The following is a 17,263-nucleotide window of genomic DNA, read 5'->3' as shown; positions in this document are numbered from 1 at the left end:
CTGCATGGCCTGTTTTCAAATTTGGGAGAGCACTTGCTCCCACAGCCTCAAAATCAGCCACTCAGGCCCTGCCCAGGATGCTGGAGGAGGGAGAGGCTCTCTCAGGACTCAAAGCAAGAATGAGACAGGGAAGTATCAAGCCATCAAGGAGGCTGGGGACCGTTCCTCGGAGGAGGGGAAGGTGATCGTGAGAATTGACACAGGAGAGAGCTGGGAGGTGTTGAGGCATTGCCTAGAGCCTGGAGATCCTCCCGGGGATGCAGAGGGAGGTGTGGCTTGAGGAAGGCCTGGAAAGTTTGGACTTTGATCATAAGCAGGGGAGCAATATGGCTGGACATTGGGAAAATCATCTGGTGACAGTGAGAGGGAGGGGTCTGGGAAGGGTGTGTGTGTGTTGGGGAGGGGGCGCAGCATGTGGGCCCTCGAGCTCCCCCGCATGGGTGAAGGGCAGGGCACTGTGCCCACACTACGGGCACCAGGAGCTCAAGGCTGCTCCTCTTTGCTCAGATGATGCACATGCAAAGTGACAGCCCTTTAGAGCACATTAAAAACATTTTCCTAAAAGTAGATACAGTAAAATTATGCTCCATTTGGAAGCAGGCTTTGGTGGAAAGACATCCCCCAGGGAATCTAGTGTGACTTAGCTCCCAAACAGATTTCCAGGGTGCCGAGTGGAAGCTGCAGACACCGAGTGTCACATGCTGTGAGGAGGTCTGATCACAACTGGTGACAAGTGGACAGAAGCACCTGAAGCCTCAGCCAAGCCTGATGGTTAGCAGACGGAGGCTTTCGGTTTGTGGGAAGTCATTTCCGGAGCCTGGTGGGACCCGTGTGCGTCTAGTGTGCCTTATTGCTACTCCTGTGTCGTCCGAGCATCAGAGTAGGTCAGCACTGAAGTCACCTCAGGACCAGGCTGCAGCCCTGCCTTTAGAGATGGAGAAACTGCTGCCCCAGAGGGGCAGTGCCTTCCCAAGTTCACAGCAGGAACCAGTGCAGCTGGGTTGAGCTCCTGAGTCCTTCAGCGCATGATTCTTCCCCCTAACCACACCGCACGCTCCTGTTGTTTGGCCATTCAAAGATGTACAGGATTCTCACTGTAAGATCACAGCTCCGTGAAGCTAAGGAGAGGAGCTTTCAAGGCTGGGCCTCATGCTGTCCATCCCCAGAGTGGGGGTTTCTAGGTGCTCAGGACTTGCATGGGGAATGTCAAGGAGACACCAGGACAGATGTCCACCTTGCTGCAATGGCGGCAGGAAGAGAATGGGGCAAGAAGTCAGGAAGAAAAGCGCCACAGGCAGACCAGACCAGAGTGTCAGGAATTGAAGGAGACTCTCGCCAGGCTAAACCAGGGCCTCTCAAACCATAGGACCATCTGTCCCAGAATCATGGACCCAGGTATTAAAAAGCAGATTCTGGGGGCTCCAGGGAGAGTCTGTAATGGGAGGGGCCTAGGAATCTGCCTTCTCGAATCACTCGCCTTACCTCATCCTCACTTCCCCTGGCTGGGTGAGGGGCCACATGGCCTGCTTGGAGAGCAGTCTGGGGGGCAGAGAGCACAGGCCCTCTACAGCCCCTGCACACTGGGCCCCAGCCCTGCTAGGCCTGATTCTCTCTGCAACGCAGGGTTAAATTGCAGTTCATCTGGGGTCTCCCGCATGATTTATCCTCCCAAATCTTTGGGACTGCCCTCATTACAGCCCTATAAAGTGCAATGCACTCTGGCCCTCAAAAGCTTGTAGCTGAGCATCTGTACTTGCCACATGTGAGCCCCACAGTGAGTTGAGGACAGAAGGAGCTCAAAATATTACCACAAAAATTGCCCTACCAGTGCAGAAGCATGGTTTGCAGTCACAGTGCTGGCTTCTGGTCCTGGTTTCCTGTGTGACTTCAGGAAAGTCTCCTAACCTCTCTGAGCCTTCATCTCCCCACCTACATAACTGGGGTGTTTACCACCCTGGAGCAGTGTGAGAATAAAGGGAACACGGATGGTCTCAGTATGTCAACATAAAAACAGGCATTGTTACACTGAATTCTGCTCTTTGGAGGGGGTGGTCAGGAAAAGGTTTTTCTTTTCTTCCAGTTTAGAGATCAGGAAGTCAATGGGCATTATTTTCCAGCAGCAGGCAAGAAAGCACTTGCATGGCTGATACCTGGCTCACCCATTTCTCCTGGAAAAGGAGCCAGGGTCCTTGGTAGGCATCTCTGAATGGCCCTTTCATAATTTTGAAACCTCAAGTGAGCGTGTGTGTTTATGTCGGTACTTATAAAGGAAGACGGAACCACCCTTGTCAGGAGAGGAGATAATCACCAAGCAGTCTCCCTGGCAGAGGCACTGTGTGTAATTAAAGACGATAATTACAGCTCCACGTCTAGTGTCAAACCCAGGGCTCTTTCCAGACATGAAAGATTGCGCCTTTTTCGCCCTGTGTGCAAAAACACACAGGCCCCATTGTGGATGGGAAGAGTGGGCAGCTCCATCTTGTAGCTAAGGCAGCTTCTGTGGGCCAAGCCCTTTGCATGGCTTGATCTGTAAGCCTTTCCCAGGAGAGCTGGGTCACATACTCCCCGAGCTGTGTCCTCTTCAGTCCTGCCTCGCTGCAGGATGAGACCAGGTGCCAGGGGCACTGGGGTGATAGGCAGCCTCAGAGAGCAGGAAAGAGGGCCAGGTGGCCCCAGAGGGTCAGGTGAGTTCCCCTGGAAGTCACATGCGCACAGGCACACAGGGCCCTCTCTCCCAGCATCCACCAAGGCAGTCAGAACACTGACTCAAACACTCAGTTGTTCACCCCCACTTACCCTGGGAGGCCTCTGTGGATGAGAGGTCCCCTGGCCTTCCAGCCTGTGAGCTCTGGAGGGCAGGAGCTCCTGTGGCTGTCTCTATCCTCAAGGACCCCCTGCAAGACCTGGCTCAGAGCAGAGGCTTTGGGTGATGGAAGAAAGAACGAGCCCTGTATTGAGAGTCTCGAGACCTGAGTCTACTCGGCACTGATTGCTGGGTGACCATGGGCAGGCTGCCTCCACTCTCTCTTTTTCAGTTTCTCTATTGCAAAACCGAGAATAACAGGGCTGCCTCCAGGCTTGTTCTGAGGATGAAATGAGATAACGTCTAAGAAAGTGCTCTGTAGTCAGTAAAAGGAGAAGAAAATATACACTGTTATGACAATAACCCCACACATATAACTCATAGCCCAAGTCCTGGAAAACACTAGAGAAAAGCCAACTAATCTGACATTATTAATTAGAAATTTCCACAGACCCAGAGAGTTCCTGAAACAAAGACATTTTCCTTGAAGACTATTAAGCCCCAGAGAGAGAAAAGACATCGCTGCTCCCTGAAGACAGGGCCCTGGAGGCAGAGCCATGGACACCACAGGTGGGGTTCAGCAGGGGAGCAGGCAGGGGGAGGGCCTTCTTCATCCTCTCTCAGGCCTGGATAGAGGTGGCGACTCCCATGGGTGCCAGCCACATGCTGCACTAAGGAGAGGAGATGGATCCTTTATAGGTAATGAGCTGCCCTGACACAAGGGAACAATAGCTGCAGGAGGCCTTGCTTGGCAACAGTCACCGAACTACACGTGGTGACTGGGAGGAGCCCTGGGCCAGGACTTTGCTGGGACCACACAAGGGGCAGCAGCTACACTTGCCCCCTGGTCTTCTGTTTCTTCACCCACAAAACATGGGGGCAACCAGACAGCCCCCCAGTCCAGTGCCACTACAAAATCCTCACCCTGTACAGGAAGATTTCCAGCGAGGGGAAAGGTTTTAACACCAAGTTTAAGCTTTTTGAAGAGCATCACACATCATTCAGGTAAAAGTCAGTAGCTGGCTCCGCACTCCAGAGCCTGACATCGAGGCTGCGAGAGGCCTGTGGGTTTAATGAACCAAAGGCGATTCCACCCGGGTCCCAGACCCAAAGGTTCTGCCCTTCCGTTGGGGAGCCCAGTGTGGGGCACAGGGCTCAAGCCCAAAAGGCAGCCCAGAGCTTTTCATGAGCGCTAGGAGCCTTGGGAATTTATAGTAAATCTTGGTCCAGCTGAAAATTAGTTTCAAGTCTAGGAGATAAACAGGCTGAGTGTATTAATAACAAACAAACCCTTCCTCCTAATTCCTGGGTGTAAATTATGAAAATAATGAAAACATTGCCTAGCTTCCTCTGAGGCTCAGTTCTGTAAGGCTCCATTGCACTGTCGCCTGTGCTGAGCCAGAGGTGGGAGTGAGGACAGGGAGGGGTAGGCGAGTTAAGGGCCTACCTGCCTAATTCTAAGGCCCTAATTCTAAGGCCCTCCTCAGCAAAACATCTGTGGGGCCAGTCCTCCAAGCCCCTGTCTCCTGTTCCAGGTCTACCCTTAGAGCATGGGGCTGGGGGACTCCCCTGGATGCCTTCCCAGCCCAGTCATCAGGTGGAGAAGTATGTTCTAACCCACAACCTCCACCCAAGCAGACCAGACCACACCCTCCCTAGCAGCCCCCAGGTACAAGCTTCTATGCCCACACCTGACATACCCCGGGGATTGACTGCAGTTACACGGCCACCTCCCACTACAATGGCCCTCCTGTGGGCAGGTCCAGGTGGACACCACCTCCCAGCACAGCAGGGGCTCAACAGATGCTGGCAAAGCTCCCTCCTCAGAGGGGAGAGAAACCTGGGATTGGGCTGCCCCTCTTCCATTTTACCTGGCTCTACACTGCCCCTGCCCCCAGAAACTATCCCTTCCCCCTCCCGCTAAAGGCAGCTGGGCTCAGAATTAAACCTTTCCTTAGCAGCTCTGAGCAAAGGGATGCAAAATAGTGCAGAAAGGAGAAATAAAGCCCTAGAAAGTATGTGGGAGGGACACTGTCACCCAGCGGTTGTTTTTAGTTCTGTTGGGTTGTGAAGCTGTTGCTGGGACCACCCCTGCCCCACAGATCCATCCAGTCTGACCCCAGGGCTGCCTATCCTTGTCTCTACCCTCCTCAGACCCATGGTGTTTCCTCAGCTTGGGGGCCTCCCCCAACACTGAGATCACCTGAGGGTTTGGCCTTGGCAACACAGTTCCCAGGATGCCAGAAATCCTCCCTGACACCCCCAGACAGTTGCCCAAGCCTCTCCTCCTGCTTTGTCGCCAGTAAAATGAGGACAATCCCATGCACTGCCTCCCTGGGATTTAGGGAGGCTGAGGAGGGGTGCTCTGAAGGACAGGGTTTCTGATTGCATGCCATCCGTTCTGGTTCTGATTTGAAAACCTATGGGAGTTGGGGAAAGAAGCAGGTCAGGAGGTCAGACATGTGCAGAAGGGCTTCAAGAGAAGGCACCCCTAAGCGGGCTGGCCCGGCTGGCATTAGGAGGGAAGAGCACAGCATGAGCAAAAGGACCAAGATAGAGCCAAATGACAGGAGACAGGCTCCCCCTCCATCCCATTCTGTGCCAGGACTGTGTTGGAAAATTGGGGGATGAGGGTTGGAAAAGTCATGGGGACAGGCCAGAGGTTGTCCCAGCTTTGGCAAACAAGATGCTAGGGCTGAGTGTGGCATGATGAGGTTGACCATGTGAGGAAGATGAGGGCTCGGGCACTCAGGCACCAGCTTCAGGGAAAGAGGGTGGGGAAGGTGGCAACACCAGGGACAAGAAAGGGTGACAAGGACAGTACCGACTTGAAAGGACCCAATCTGGTGATGGGATGTTGGAGAGGGTGGCTTCCTGGAGGGTGCTGTGGTTGGGGCTTGGGGACATAAGTGTATGTGCCAGTCCCTATGACGCCCAGCAATGGAAGTGAACCTTCAGAGGCACAGTCCAGAGGGTGGGAGCCCAGGATCAGAGAGCTTTTTATAAGTTCTTTTTTTTAAAAAAAAAATATTTTATTGATTTTTTTACAGAGAGGAAGGGAGAGGGATAGAGAGTTAGAAACATCGATCAGCTGCCTCCTGCACACTCCCTACTGGGGATATGCCCGCAACCAAGATACATGTCCTTGACCGGAATCAAACCTGGGACCCTTCAGTCTGCAGGCCAACGCTCTATCCACTGGGCCAAACCGGCTAGGGTGAGGATCAGAGAGCTTTAATGCTCGGGGAAGAGTTTACTGATCACTTGCACAATACTTCACCAACACCACACAACTTCTGATCTGGAGACACTCTCCACCATAAAGTTCTGGGCACTGACAGTCTGAGGGCAAGGGTTCCCAGCCTGTGGTCCTTGCCCGCCAGGGGCCCCCAGTACAGCAGATAAATTACGACACAGCGCATAGTGCTGTATCAGCATGATCACACAAAGAGAGACTGTAGCAGCTAGAATAGGGAGGACCAACCAGGAAGCTTGAGCCCTGGGAGATGACTCTTCCGGTGCGTCATTTTTTAGATTGCCAGGTACAATTACAGGCCTGCCTTCTGGAAGGTAGAAAGAAGAAGTGGCATTTTATTTATTTATGTTTTGGAAAAGGACCAGAGATAGTGTACCACATCAAAACACAGGGGCCAAGCCCGCTGAAAGGCAGGACTATGTGGGGGGAGGAGAGGGGAGATCTGACGACTAAATCTGAGGCACCTGCCAAGTTACCCGATAGGTGGAAAGACTTTGCATAAAAAAAAAAAAAAAAAAAAATGCAAACCCATTGTTACTCAGCATCCAGAACAGCAGGCAGAGACCCTGCAGAGAGGGGAGCTGGAATGGGGCCCAGTCTGGTCAGCCTATATGACTACTCAGCTTTCTCATCTGTAAAATGGAAACGATCCTACTGCTTTCTCCCAGAGCCCCGGGGGGATTCCTGGCATCGTCTATAAAAGGTACCCTTTAAATACAGCCCTCTGCCATGGCTATAAATGCCCAGAAAGCCAGCTTGAGCCCTTGTTAGAGGAGAGTACTGATTAATTAGTCAAATAATAGGGTGTGGGGCAAATCACTGAATCTCCTTCTTTAGGCCTCTGGAGGAGCAGGAATTTTGGCAGGCGGTCTCCTTGGACAGTCTTGCAAACTAGCTCCTCTTCCCAGATGCCCCCAGTGTGGCCCCTGGAGCACCTGGGCCCTCCTCTGACACACAAATGCAAAGGTGCCCGCTGGCTCCTCCCCCAAGAACCTTCCTTCCCCTTTTTGGATAGGACAGTCCCTACCAGGTAACTGACACTGTCATCCTCCCAATCACCAGGATCCCAGCTTCTCCCTCTCTCTTACCCACTGCACTCCAAGGCTGGCAAGCTCTGCTACCCCACCCACTCACTCCAGCTCCTGCTTCGCCTGCAGTAGTCCTCAGCCACAGCCCTGGCTCTGGCCTCAGCCCCCTGGCCTAGATGACTGTCGTAGCCACAGAGCCACAGAACCAGTCTCCCTGCCTCTTGCTTCTCTTTGCTCTAATCCATCCTACACACCCAGGCGGGCACAACTTCCTAAACAACTTCCTAACTGTGTCACACCCTGCTTAGCGCTGTTGGGTGGGTGAAGGATGCCAGGAGCTTTGCTGCCAATCAACCGGAGTTGCCCTGAGTCAATTTCTAAACAGGCATTTCCACCAGTTTCTATTCCATGAGATCTTTTCATGTCTCTCTGGGATTCTGAAAGGCCAGGGGCAGGAATGGGGAAGTCTGGCACACGGCAGGTGTATCCTCAATGACTGTCAGCTTTCTGTGGCCTATTCCATCCTGTTACAACCTTCCTGAAAAGCTGGGCAAACTCAGTGTCCAGGGTCAAAAGGGAGAGTGGGGGCACAGGGGTGAGAGAATAGGAAGTGACCGCCAGTATGGGCCCACCGGTCACCATGGAAACCTAGCCTTCAAGCTCCTCTCCCCTCAGCTCCCCTCCCACCAGGCCTTCCTGGGCCAGGAGCACCACCAGGCTGGCTGGGTGTGTGAGCCAAGCTATTTCTCAAGATTAGGAAAGTCATCGGGTGACTAATACAAAATCTATTTACACTTGATTATCTTCTTCCTGTCCGGTAGGTAAGTCATTCTGGTAAATGATAGACCAGCCAGGGAACTCTGCACAGTCCATGACCAAGCCTTCTATCTGCCAGGAGGTGTAAGGGCAGGTTTCAAAACATTTCAAAACAAGGCCCAGCAGCTCTAGATTACAGAAGTCAGGAGACCGGCTCCGCAGCTTGCTGCTATATGACCTTGGCCAGTTAGTGCTTGGCCCCTATGAACCTCAAGCACAAAGAGGATGCTGGGCAGAAGAGGTTGCTCTTCAAGGATAGTTCCATCCTGACATCCCCCAGCCAGGGGGGAGCTGTGACCACCAGGACAGGCTAGAGCCTGAGGCGACTTGGGGAGAGGGCAGACCAGGAGGGAGCATGGGGCCTGCAGAGGATGACAGAGGCAGCCTGGCAGGAGGGGAGCGAAGGGGCACTGGGAGGGATGGTTTGGGGAGCAGAGCTCTGCAGACAGAGCAGGCCAGGTGAGGAAGAGGCGAGTGCATGGACATTCTGGGAGCAGAGTCCACAGACAGTGAGGAACTGGGGAGGGCGTGGACTCAGGACCCAGACAGAAAGGCCCTTTGCCTGGCTGGTGTAGCTCAGTGGTTGAGAGTCAACCCAGGAACCAGATGATGGTTTGATTCCTGGTCAGGGCACATGCCCGGGTTGCGGGTCTGCGGAAGCAGACAATTGATCATTCTCTCATCATTGAGGTTTCTATCTCTCTCCCTCTCCTTTCCTCTTTGAAATCAATAAAAACATATTTTTAAAAAAAGAAAAGAAAGGCAGTTTACTTTCCCAGCTACTGGGACCAGAGAACAGCACAGCCTTGAAGCAGGGGGCAGAGATAATGTCAAACACACAAGAAAGGTAGAATTTCAGGTAGGGTGGCCAGAGATGACCTCTCTGAAACCCAGTCAAAACTCAAGAACAACCCCCTTCTCTGAGAAGCATTTGCTGGTCTTTGGGGGCTTTATTCCAAAATTCAAACAGGAGCTCTAGGAAGGGCCTCTGGAGCCTGCCTATGAAGAACGGTGCAAACCTGCAGCTCCCAGCACTATCTGTCCTGCAAGAAGGCAGCATGCATGCTCCTGGGGGGAGGGGGGTGCCAGGGCCAGCTCTTCCTCACAACCTGCAAGACCTGGGCTGGCACCATGAGGAGGTGGTGGGGGTGGGGCAGGAAGAGGTGCAGTTCTGACCTTGACAGCTAGAGAAACAGGGAACTGGAGGATTTATAAAGACCGTCATGGCACCCTAGAAAGAAGGCAAAATCTGACTTTCCAGATGAGGAAAGTAAGGCCCAGAGAGGGAAAGCAACTTGCCTCAGGACACCCAGCAAACCAGGGCAAAGCCAGAGCTAGAACCCACATTTCCTGCCTCCTGCCTCCTGCCTCCTGCAATAGGCCACAATTGTAACAGAGTCTTCAACATGATACGCACCACCATTCTCTCAGAAAGTCTGTTGCTGCCAGAAGAGGCTATGACAGAGAACAAGAAGATACAAAAAGATGCCCCCTCCACCTTAAAATTGATGACCGACTTTACCTGGAGTTTTATAAAGGGCAGAAATTGTGAGCAAGGAGAACAGCCACGTCAGGGTAGCAGGTTCTGTGTGAAATAGCTTTCCTTTAATTTCCTCTTATTATGCTATAAACTTGACTTAATAATAAAAACATGCTAAGGACTTCTTGATGTGTAATTGCTTATAATATTAAAAATGATGGGAAAATGCCTTCAATTAATATGTATGTGAATCATCCTGTGAGATGACACTTTGAACAATTTTATAAGGGATGTTGGAGGTGGGGTGTCACACATAAAAAGGGGGTCTAAGTAACTGTAAAATTGCCAGTTATTTCTGCAGACCTTCTGGGAGTACAGGACAGATGTGAGAGTGTTTTAGCTGCAGGCTCCAGAGGGTGTGCTTTTCCTGATTATTTAACCTTTCTGTGTCTCAGTATTCCCATCTGTAAAATGGGGTTGAAGGCCTCAGGAGAAAGGATCCTAGTTGAGAATTATTCTGTGCTTTTAGGTGAACTAGGGCTTTATGATCCAATTAATCTTTAGAAGCTCTTGCCCCATCATTATCATTATGTTTTTTCTATCATTATTCTGTCCTATCAAAAGCCTCATCTCTGGCTTCTTCTCTCCAGCAAAAAGATCCCACACCTCGTGCCTTTGCTCAAGCTCTTCCCTCTGCCTAGGTTGCTAGATCCAGCTCTCATCACCACCACCGCCTTGACCCCCGCCCCCACCCCCACCCCATTTGAATGGCCCAAACTCTGAATTTCTGGAGATTCACCTGCTCACCTCCATGTACCTGGATCTAGGCCTGTCACCCTGCTTTATGGAAGTTCCTAGGGGCAGTGGCAGTGTCTTCCCAGGTTACGTATCTAGTCTCTAACACAACAGGGTGCAGCAAGGGTTCCAGGGCAGGCTGCCCAGGTGCACTGCAGAGGGCCTGAGGACCACCTGCTCCACTGTCCTGTTGTTTTGGCCACCCACCTCCAGGTAGTCAGGGCCTGGTCAGAGAACTCGATAACACCTAATTCCAAGTAAAGGACCAACAAGGCCCTCTGCTCCCCAATAACAACAATCTCATGCACATGTGCAAAGCTTGCTCGTTGCCCTGGCTGGTTTTGCTCAGTGGCTAGAGCTTTGCCCAGGGGACTGAAGGATCCCGGGTTCAATTCCAGCCAAGGGCACATGCCTGGGTTGTGGGCTCGATGCCCAGTAGGGGGCATGCAGGAGGCAGCTGATCAATGATTCTCTCTCATCAATGATGTTTCTATCTCTTTCTCCTTCTCCCTTCCTCTCTGAAATCAATCCTATCTAATAATAGACAAACATGGTAATTGACCATACCTTCGCTACACCTCCCATTGGCTAATCAGCATGATATGCAAATTAACCACCAACAAAGATGGCAGTTAATTTGCATACGTAGGCTCCAGCTGTGGAGCAGCGAGGCCTGATGTTTCTGGGGCTGGCGCAGCAGTGAGGCCTCACTGCTCTGGGGCCGGCGGAGCAGCGAGGCCTGATGTTTCCTGGGCCGGCTCCGGCCAGAACTCGGCCAGAGCGAAGGCCTAGGCCCCGGGTGCCAGAGGCAAACCAGTGCCAGCAGCCAGGGGAAAGGAAGGCTTATTGCACGAATCTCTTCGTGCAACAGGCCTCTAGTAAAAATATATTTTAAAAAATCATAAAAAACCCCCACAAAAAACAAAGCTTGCTGGTTCCAGCTGAGGCTATGTCAGTGTTGTGTGCCCTCCTACTTTATAATGAGGACACTGCAGCCCTCAATAGGCTAAGCTTCCTGACCCACCCAGGTACCCACATTGACCTAAGAGCCCAGCACCCTTCTCACACATTAGCAGGTCTCTATGCATCTGGGGCCCTTAACTCTGGGATCAAGACTGGTGTGAAGAGGGAAAGAATGGGATGCAAGGCATGGCTTTGGAAGGAGGCCACCTGATTCTACCGGCTCAATCAGAGGTTTGGCTTGGGGATACCAAATACATAGACACTTATACATGAGGAAACTGAGGTCCAGATGGCATGGAAAAGATCAAGACCAGAACCTGACCTCGAGAGATAGGCCAAGCAAGATGAAAAGGTTCGCCAGGACTGACTAGCACAAGCCAGGCTGGCAAATGTCCCCGCCCCCGCTTCAGCTCCCTGCCCGCATGTTCTGTAGATACTATAGGTCTGAGCCCCTCACTTCTATTTGTGAAACTGAGGGAAGTGACTTGTCCTCAGTTTCCCTCCCCTGTAAAACGAGACAGCATTTTACAGGGAAATGGTGAGGTGTGTATGTCAAAGGGCCCAGGACAGAGCCTGGGAGCCAGTCTCCGATGGCTCCTGCCATTTCCTCGTGTCCCGGATACCCCAGCGTCAAACACAAACACTACACTTCCTCCAGTACTCCACCCCAAAGACTGCCCTGCCAAGGCCAGGCCACACTTGGCAGTCTGCCTTCAACTTACTATGTGTCCTTAGGCAAGTCCCTCTCCTTCCCTGGACTCAGTTTCCCTGTCTGTTAAATGAGGCTGTTGGGTTTGGATGACCTTGAAGATCCTTTGCTGACCCTGACATATGAATGTGCTAGCGTCCCAAAGTCACTCCTATAAGCCCGGGCTGATGTCTGCTGGATGCAAGACTGGCCAGAGCTGAAGGGCCAAAGCTCTCCACGGCCCTGCCACAGAGCTGGCGTTCCACTGAGCCAACGGGGGTGTACATGGGAGGTGAAAGGATATGACAGCAGGATCAGGTGTTACTGCAGTGTTGAGCTGAAGACTGCACCAGTAGACCCAGTTTCCTGAGTCTCTGGAGACTCCCTCAGGACCCTAGGAGGGTCCACTAAAATGCACAAGCAGTTCTCTGCCTCTTGCCCCGCAGAGGCCCCTTTGCCAGGAGAGATGAGGAAGATGGGAGTGAGTGTGAGGGGTGGCCCTCTAGGAGTGTGGCCTAAGTCCCGCTGGTCAATTACTCCCTGGCCCTTCACAGGGTGGCCTGGCACTCCGGGGGATACACTGGGGGCTAGAGAATCGCTTTCCATGAATAGAAGCATGAGGCAGAGTCCTGGAAGCAGGGCCTGGACTCGCGCACCCAGGTTCTTCAGCAGTTGTCCTACAGTCTGCACAGCCCCACGACCTTCTATTCTGCACGGGCCCCACATACACTAAGTGCTCCGTAAATGGCGCTTCCTTTCCTTTCCTTCTTCTAACTCAGGAGGAATAATGCGAAAGGCCTCAAAGACATCATGAACACCAAACAACAGAGGGCCACAGAGGGAGGCATCTGTATCCCAAATCCCAGACATACAGAACACCACTTCACTAGGCCTCAAAATTAGGGGTGGCTCCCAACCTGCTCCAATCCTCACAGGTGCTCCTCTGTCTTTGGACTGCCCTCTGGGCCAGGAGGACACATGTGGAGGGTTTCTCCTCTGCCTGAGATCTCCCCGCCAGTCAGTCTGTGAGGGCTGATAACCACCTGTCTGTGGTTCATTCTCTTAGATGCTCTGGGCATTATCCTGGCTAGACAAGAGGCCCTCAGGATACTGGACGTTTGGCCACATTATTTTGGGCCCCAAGCAATTGCTTTGACAAGGTTTTGTCATTAAGGGCCAATATAAAATAGCCATGGGGGGAGTCTGTTACCTATAAACCTACCAGGTGGAGAGCAAGGGCTCTTTAGGCTGTGTCCAGCCCCTAAACAAGGGTTTCCTCATATTTGGACGGGGATAATTTTGTCCCCAATGATCTAGTCTGTCCCCTTCTACTAGGTAATGAAAGAAAGTGACCCAGCTTGCTTCTTTTATTGCCCTGGCTGCTAGGAAGCTCCAAGTTAAGCTTTTTATCTCAACTGCTGTATCTTTCTTCAGTCAGAAATTCCCAATAGAACTTACCCCTCTTCTCTCCAGTTACTTCTCTGTCCCTATTTTGGTTACTGTTCTTGGTACCCTAGTGTCTGGACTTTCACTGTGCCCTGCCAGGTTCTTGCTGATGTAGGTGAACATGAACTGGGAGATTGTGGTGAAGATTAAACACACTGCAGCCTCCCAACCGCCACCTTGAAAGCACAAACCTCCCCCTGCTGAGGCTGGCTGGGGACCATCCATGTGTCCAGGAATGGGCTCTCTGCCTCCCGGGTGAGCTCAAGTCCTTGTGCCAACTGCTCTGCTTACCTGTCATGATCCTCTGGGCCTCGTAGGGCTCCATGTAGCCAGCACTCTCCCCCTTTCCCGCTTTACTCTTGAGATCATTCTTGGCATCAAAGGGATCTGAGTAGTCATCAGCGATAATCACCTGCAGGGAAGAAGATGCAAGGGTGAGTCCACCTTTGGCTTTCTGCTTCACGGCCAGGCTCTGCTCCAACACACACAAACTGAGCCTGCACCACACCAGCAAGGAGGCGCGGGGGAGGCAGGAACCAGAGCTGCTGCTTACCCTCAGGAAGCTCCAATTCTTGCAGGGGTGACAAAGGGACCCTCACTGGCAGTGCTCCATCACAAGAGAGGGGCCTGAGCCTGTACATGCAGCATGGCCGGCTCTGGGCGAGGTCAAGTGAGAACAGAAGGGCAACTGGGCAGAGAAGCACAGAGGCAAGAACCTGGAGGGTGTCTTTGGGAATGTGAATTGCTCAATTTAATGGAATGGAAATGGAAGAAAGTTGGAAAGGAGACTGCAGAAGCCTGGAAATGCTGACAAGTTCCTGGTGCTGGCTGAGGCATAGAAGAGCTTGTGTAGAGATAATTATGTTCAGCGTTCCATTTCCCCCAAATCTGGAACATAACCACGCCTTGGGTAATCAGACAACAATTTGGTGAGATCAACGAACTGTAAAGATGACTGTGGCCCCAGACGGGCCCAATGAAAACACAAAAGCAGCTCAGGATGGACAGATGGACTGCTTGGGCCAGAAAGGGCCTTGGAAGCAACACATGGAAAGACCTGCTGTAACAGATGGGGAAGCTGAGGTCCAGTGGAGGATGGGGCTAGACTAAGACCCTTGGGCAGACCCTCTGCTCCCAGGGCCCTTCCTGGCCTCCTCACTTGTCTATATTTCAGAAAATAGCAAAGTTTTACAACAAATGGACAGAGTCACCTGGCGGTAGACAGTGTGGGTGGGGTGGGGGTGGGGTTACCCCATGAGATGGTGAGCATCTGGGATATGAACACTTCAGAGACCAAGCTCCACATTTTCCCTGGAGAAGGGTAAAAAAATCTGAGTTGGAGGCTAGGTGTAAACACGACAACTTTCCTTCCCATTTCTTACTTCCTAACCTTCTTGAGTAGCACACTTATCAAAGGGGAAAGGACAGGAACCCACCAAACAGGTTCCCTTTTAACACATCTAGCTCCACAAATCCACTGTGACTTCCATCATTATCTATCCCTTTGGTCACACATCTGGCAAAGGGCAAGTTCCTCAACCTCCCAGCCAGGGCCACCCAGCTGCCTCTTTGGGGAGGGGGTAGGTTAGCATTTCTCTCAACCCTGGGGTAACATGAATTGTTATTTAAATTGTGGGTTTAATTAGAAACCACAGGAGCCCCCTCTCTCTCCTAGCTCCTGGAATGTAAGGCATTTGAGGGGCCTAAAAACCCAGGGGAAGGGAAAATCCCCCTTTGTCTGCCCTGCGAATGGCAGCTTGTGGCAGCAGCCCTGGCAGGGTGAACAAGTGACCTCCAGCTGCCCGGAATGTGATGCCAGAGGAGGGACAGCGGGCAGCGGCCCTGTCACTGGCATGCAGCCGGGGGCCAATGGGAGGCAGAGCACTCAGCGGTCCAGCTCTTCCGTGAAAAGACCCAAGGCTGGAGCGCCCACCATCTGAGCATGTGTGCCCCGCTGTCTGCCCCCTGCTGCCTCCTCCAGGGGTCAGGCTCTGAGTCCCAGCGGGGGCCCTTCCAGATGCTGACATGGTAATCACGGCCTCTTTTGAGACTCACTGAGCTCAAATGACACCAGGCAGGGGAAAGACAGGGGGGTGGGGGAGAGCTGGGTCAGGCAATGTCTTTCATTTGATATTTCTATTCTACCCTTTGCAGAACACACCAGGGAGAAAATTATGCATGTGAACCACTGTCTAACAGAGCAGCTCAGACGCTGCTGATCTAGTGTAGGGTTTTGTGTCTCAAGAGGTGAGAAGTCCAAATGGAGAAAATGATGAACCTGCTGCGGCTGACATCTAGTCTTAGGTCTCCCGCTCCGGCCTTCCTTCCTGTCTCTTTTCAACATGAACATCCTCCATCTATTCTGCAATGAGGAAGGGAGTAAATATTTCCCCGAGAAAACAAAATCATTTGTGGAGGGATTAGCTGAGGAGGTAGACAGGGGAGGAAGCTGGGCTGCAGTCTCTGTAATCTAGAAATCAACATCCCAGCTCCTCTCCGAAGTGCTCTGTAATTTACAAACATGGAGGTTTGCAGGATATAAACCAAATCTTTGTTAGCCTTGGGACGGGAACTCTGGGAGGCCTTTGGTTCAGCAGGCACTATCTGTACTTTCTAATTAAAATGAGATCTGAGCTTGGGCTGTCACTGGCCCCCAACTGCCTGCCTTGCTTACTTCCGTTTCAATAAGAACTTACAAATCCTAAAACCAGGAAAAGCCCCTGCTCTCTGCTAACATGTGGTTCCAGTTATACCTGCTGACAGTTGAAAATCCTTCCGTTTAAAAAAAAGGTTTAGAATTCTGTTAGTTTAAGAAGCAAATCGGAAGGTTCCTAAAATGTATATTTAATCAACTTGCTTTCGAACTTCAAAGTGAGGTGGGTGGAGGGGAGGGAATTTGAGGTTTGAGCAACCTGAAACTAGGCAAACACTTACTGAGCTGTCTGACCTTTTGCAAAATCATGTCCTGGTTTTGGCGAGTAAAAATTTAACCAGGTGTTAGGAGAGTTGAGCGGGCAGTTAGCCAGAGTGATGTGTGCTGTGCCACAGGCCCCAGCCACATGCACCGGGCAGTGTGGTCACTGTCTCAGCTGCCAGGGCTCACTGTAAATCAAGATGGCCAGCAAAAGGCTTGAGTGAAGGCTGTTAAAAAAAAAGAGAGAGAATAAGTTTCCCCAGATGTGGGCTTGGATTCCTGCTGGGGTTGCTTTTGCCCCAGTTAGCAGACAAGTCCTTCAAATCTAATTGAACAATTCAACTAAACGGAAGACAGCAGGGACTTCTCAGCAGATTAGGCCATCTGGGCACTTGAGATGCTTTCCTTGATTTTGCTCTTGGATTGGCAAAGACCTGATAGGGCATCAGACTTCTTCACCTGGCCTGCTTGTGGTTTCATGGGGCAAGGGCAAAGCTGAGAGGGGGACCCAGGCTACTGGTCTCACCACTTCATTATGGAAATGAGCAGCAGCAGAAAGATAAGGGTTATGGCCCTGTCCGGGTAGCTCAGTCGGTTAGAGCTTTGTCCCAATACACCACGGTTGCAGGTTTGACCCCCCCCCCTCCCCCCCGGTCAGGGCACATACAAGAATCAACCAATGAATGCATAAATAAGTCGATCAAATTGATGCTTCTCTCTAAAGTCAGTTTACAGAAAGACAAGGGTTATGGCTAAACCCCAGGCAAGTCTCTTCTTGCTTTCAAACAAACATAGAGACCCCAGGTCAGCCCGGTGCCCTTAAAGGACTTTCACAGGCTCATAAAGCAGTGAAACTGGGTGTCCTTGAGAGACCTGCCCCACAATCCCCTTCTTTTGCATAAGGCCCAGGGCAGCCCAGAAGGCTTGACCATCCCTGCGCACCACCTCTCTGACAGGGCTCTGGGAGTCAGCTCTGCATTCCTCCTTTCTGTTTTGCACACACTGCTCACTCCTTTCCATCAGTCTGGGGCCAGGGTGTTTTTATCGTGGGACTAAGCGTTGTGATAGGAAGCA

At 51.9% G+C, this 17,263-nt stretch overlaps 1 protein-coding gene across 7 annotated transcripts in view; it reads right to left on the bottom strand.

Annotated features, from left to right (window-relative positions):
* Window positions 1-17,263, bottom strand: part of SHB (SH2 domain containing adaptor protein B) — a 127,020-nt gene that overhangs the window by 65,551 nt on the left and 44,206 nt on the right. For 6 of the 7 annotated variants that reach the window (XR_004971220.1, XR_004971219.1, XR_004971218.1 and 3 more), the window contains exon 2: window positions 13,567-13,687. The exons of the other annotated variant lie outside the window; for it this stretch is intronic. Coding sequence is in view for 3 of the 6 variants with exons in the window: in XM_036330316.1 (XP_036186209.1) it covers window positions 13,567-13,687 (121 nt within the window). In the remaining 3 variants the exon portion in view is untranslated. The remainder of the gene's footprint in view (window positions 1-13,566; window positions 13,688-17,263) is intronic. 7 annotated transcript variants of the gene reach the window in all.

Source organism: Myotis myotis, unplaced genomic scaffold (assembly GCF_014108235.1).
Source record: "Myotis myotis isolate mMyoMyo1 unplaced genomic scaffold, mMyoMyo1.p scaffold_m19_p_12, whole genome shotgun sequence".
Lineage (NCBI taxonomy): Eukaryota > Metazoa > Chordata > Mammalia > Chiroptera > Vespertilionidae > Myotis > Myotis myotis.
Note: the sequence above shows the minus strand (reverse complement) of the source record. Positions and strands in the feature narration are given on the sequence as shown.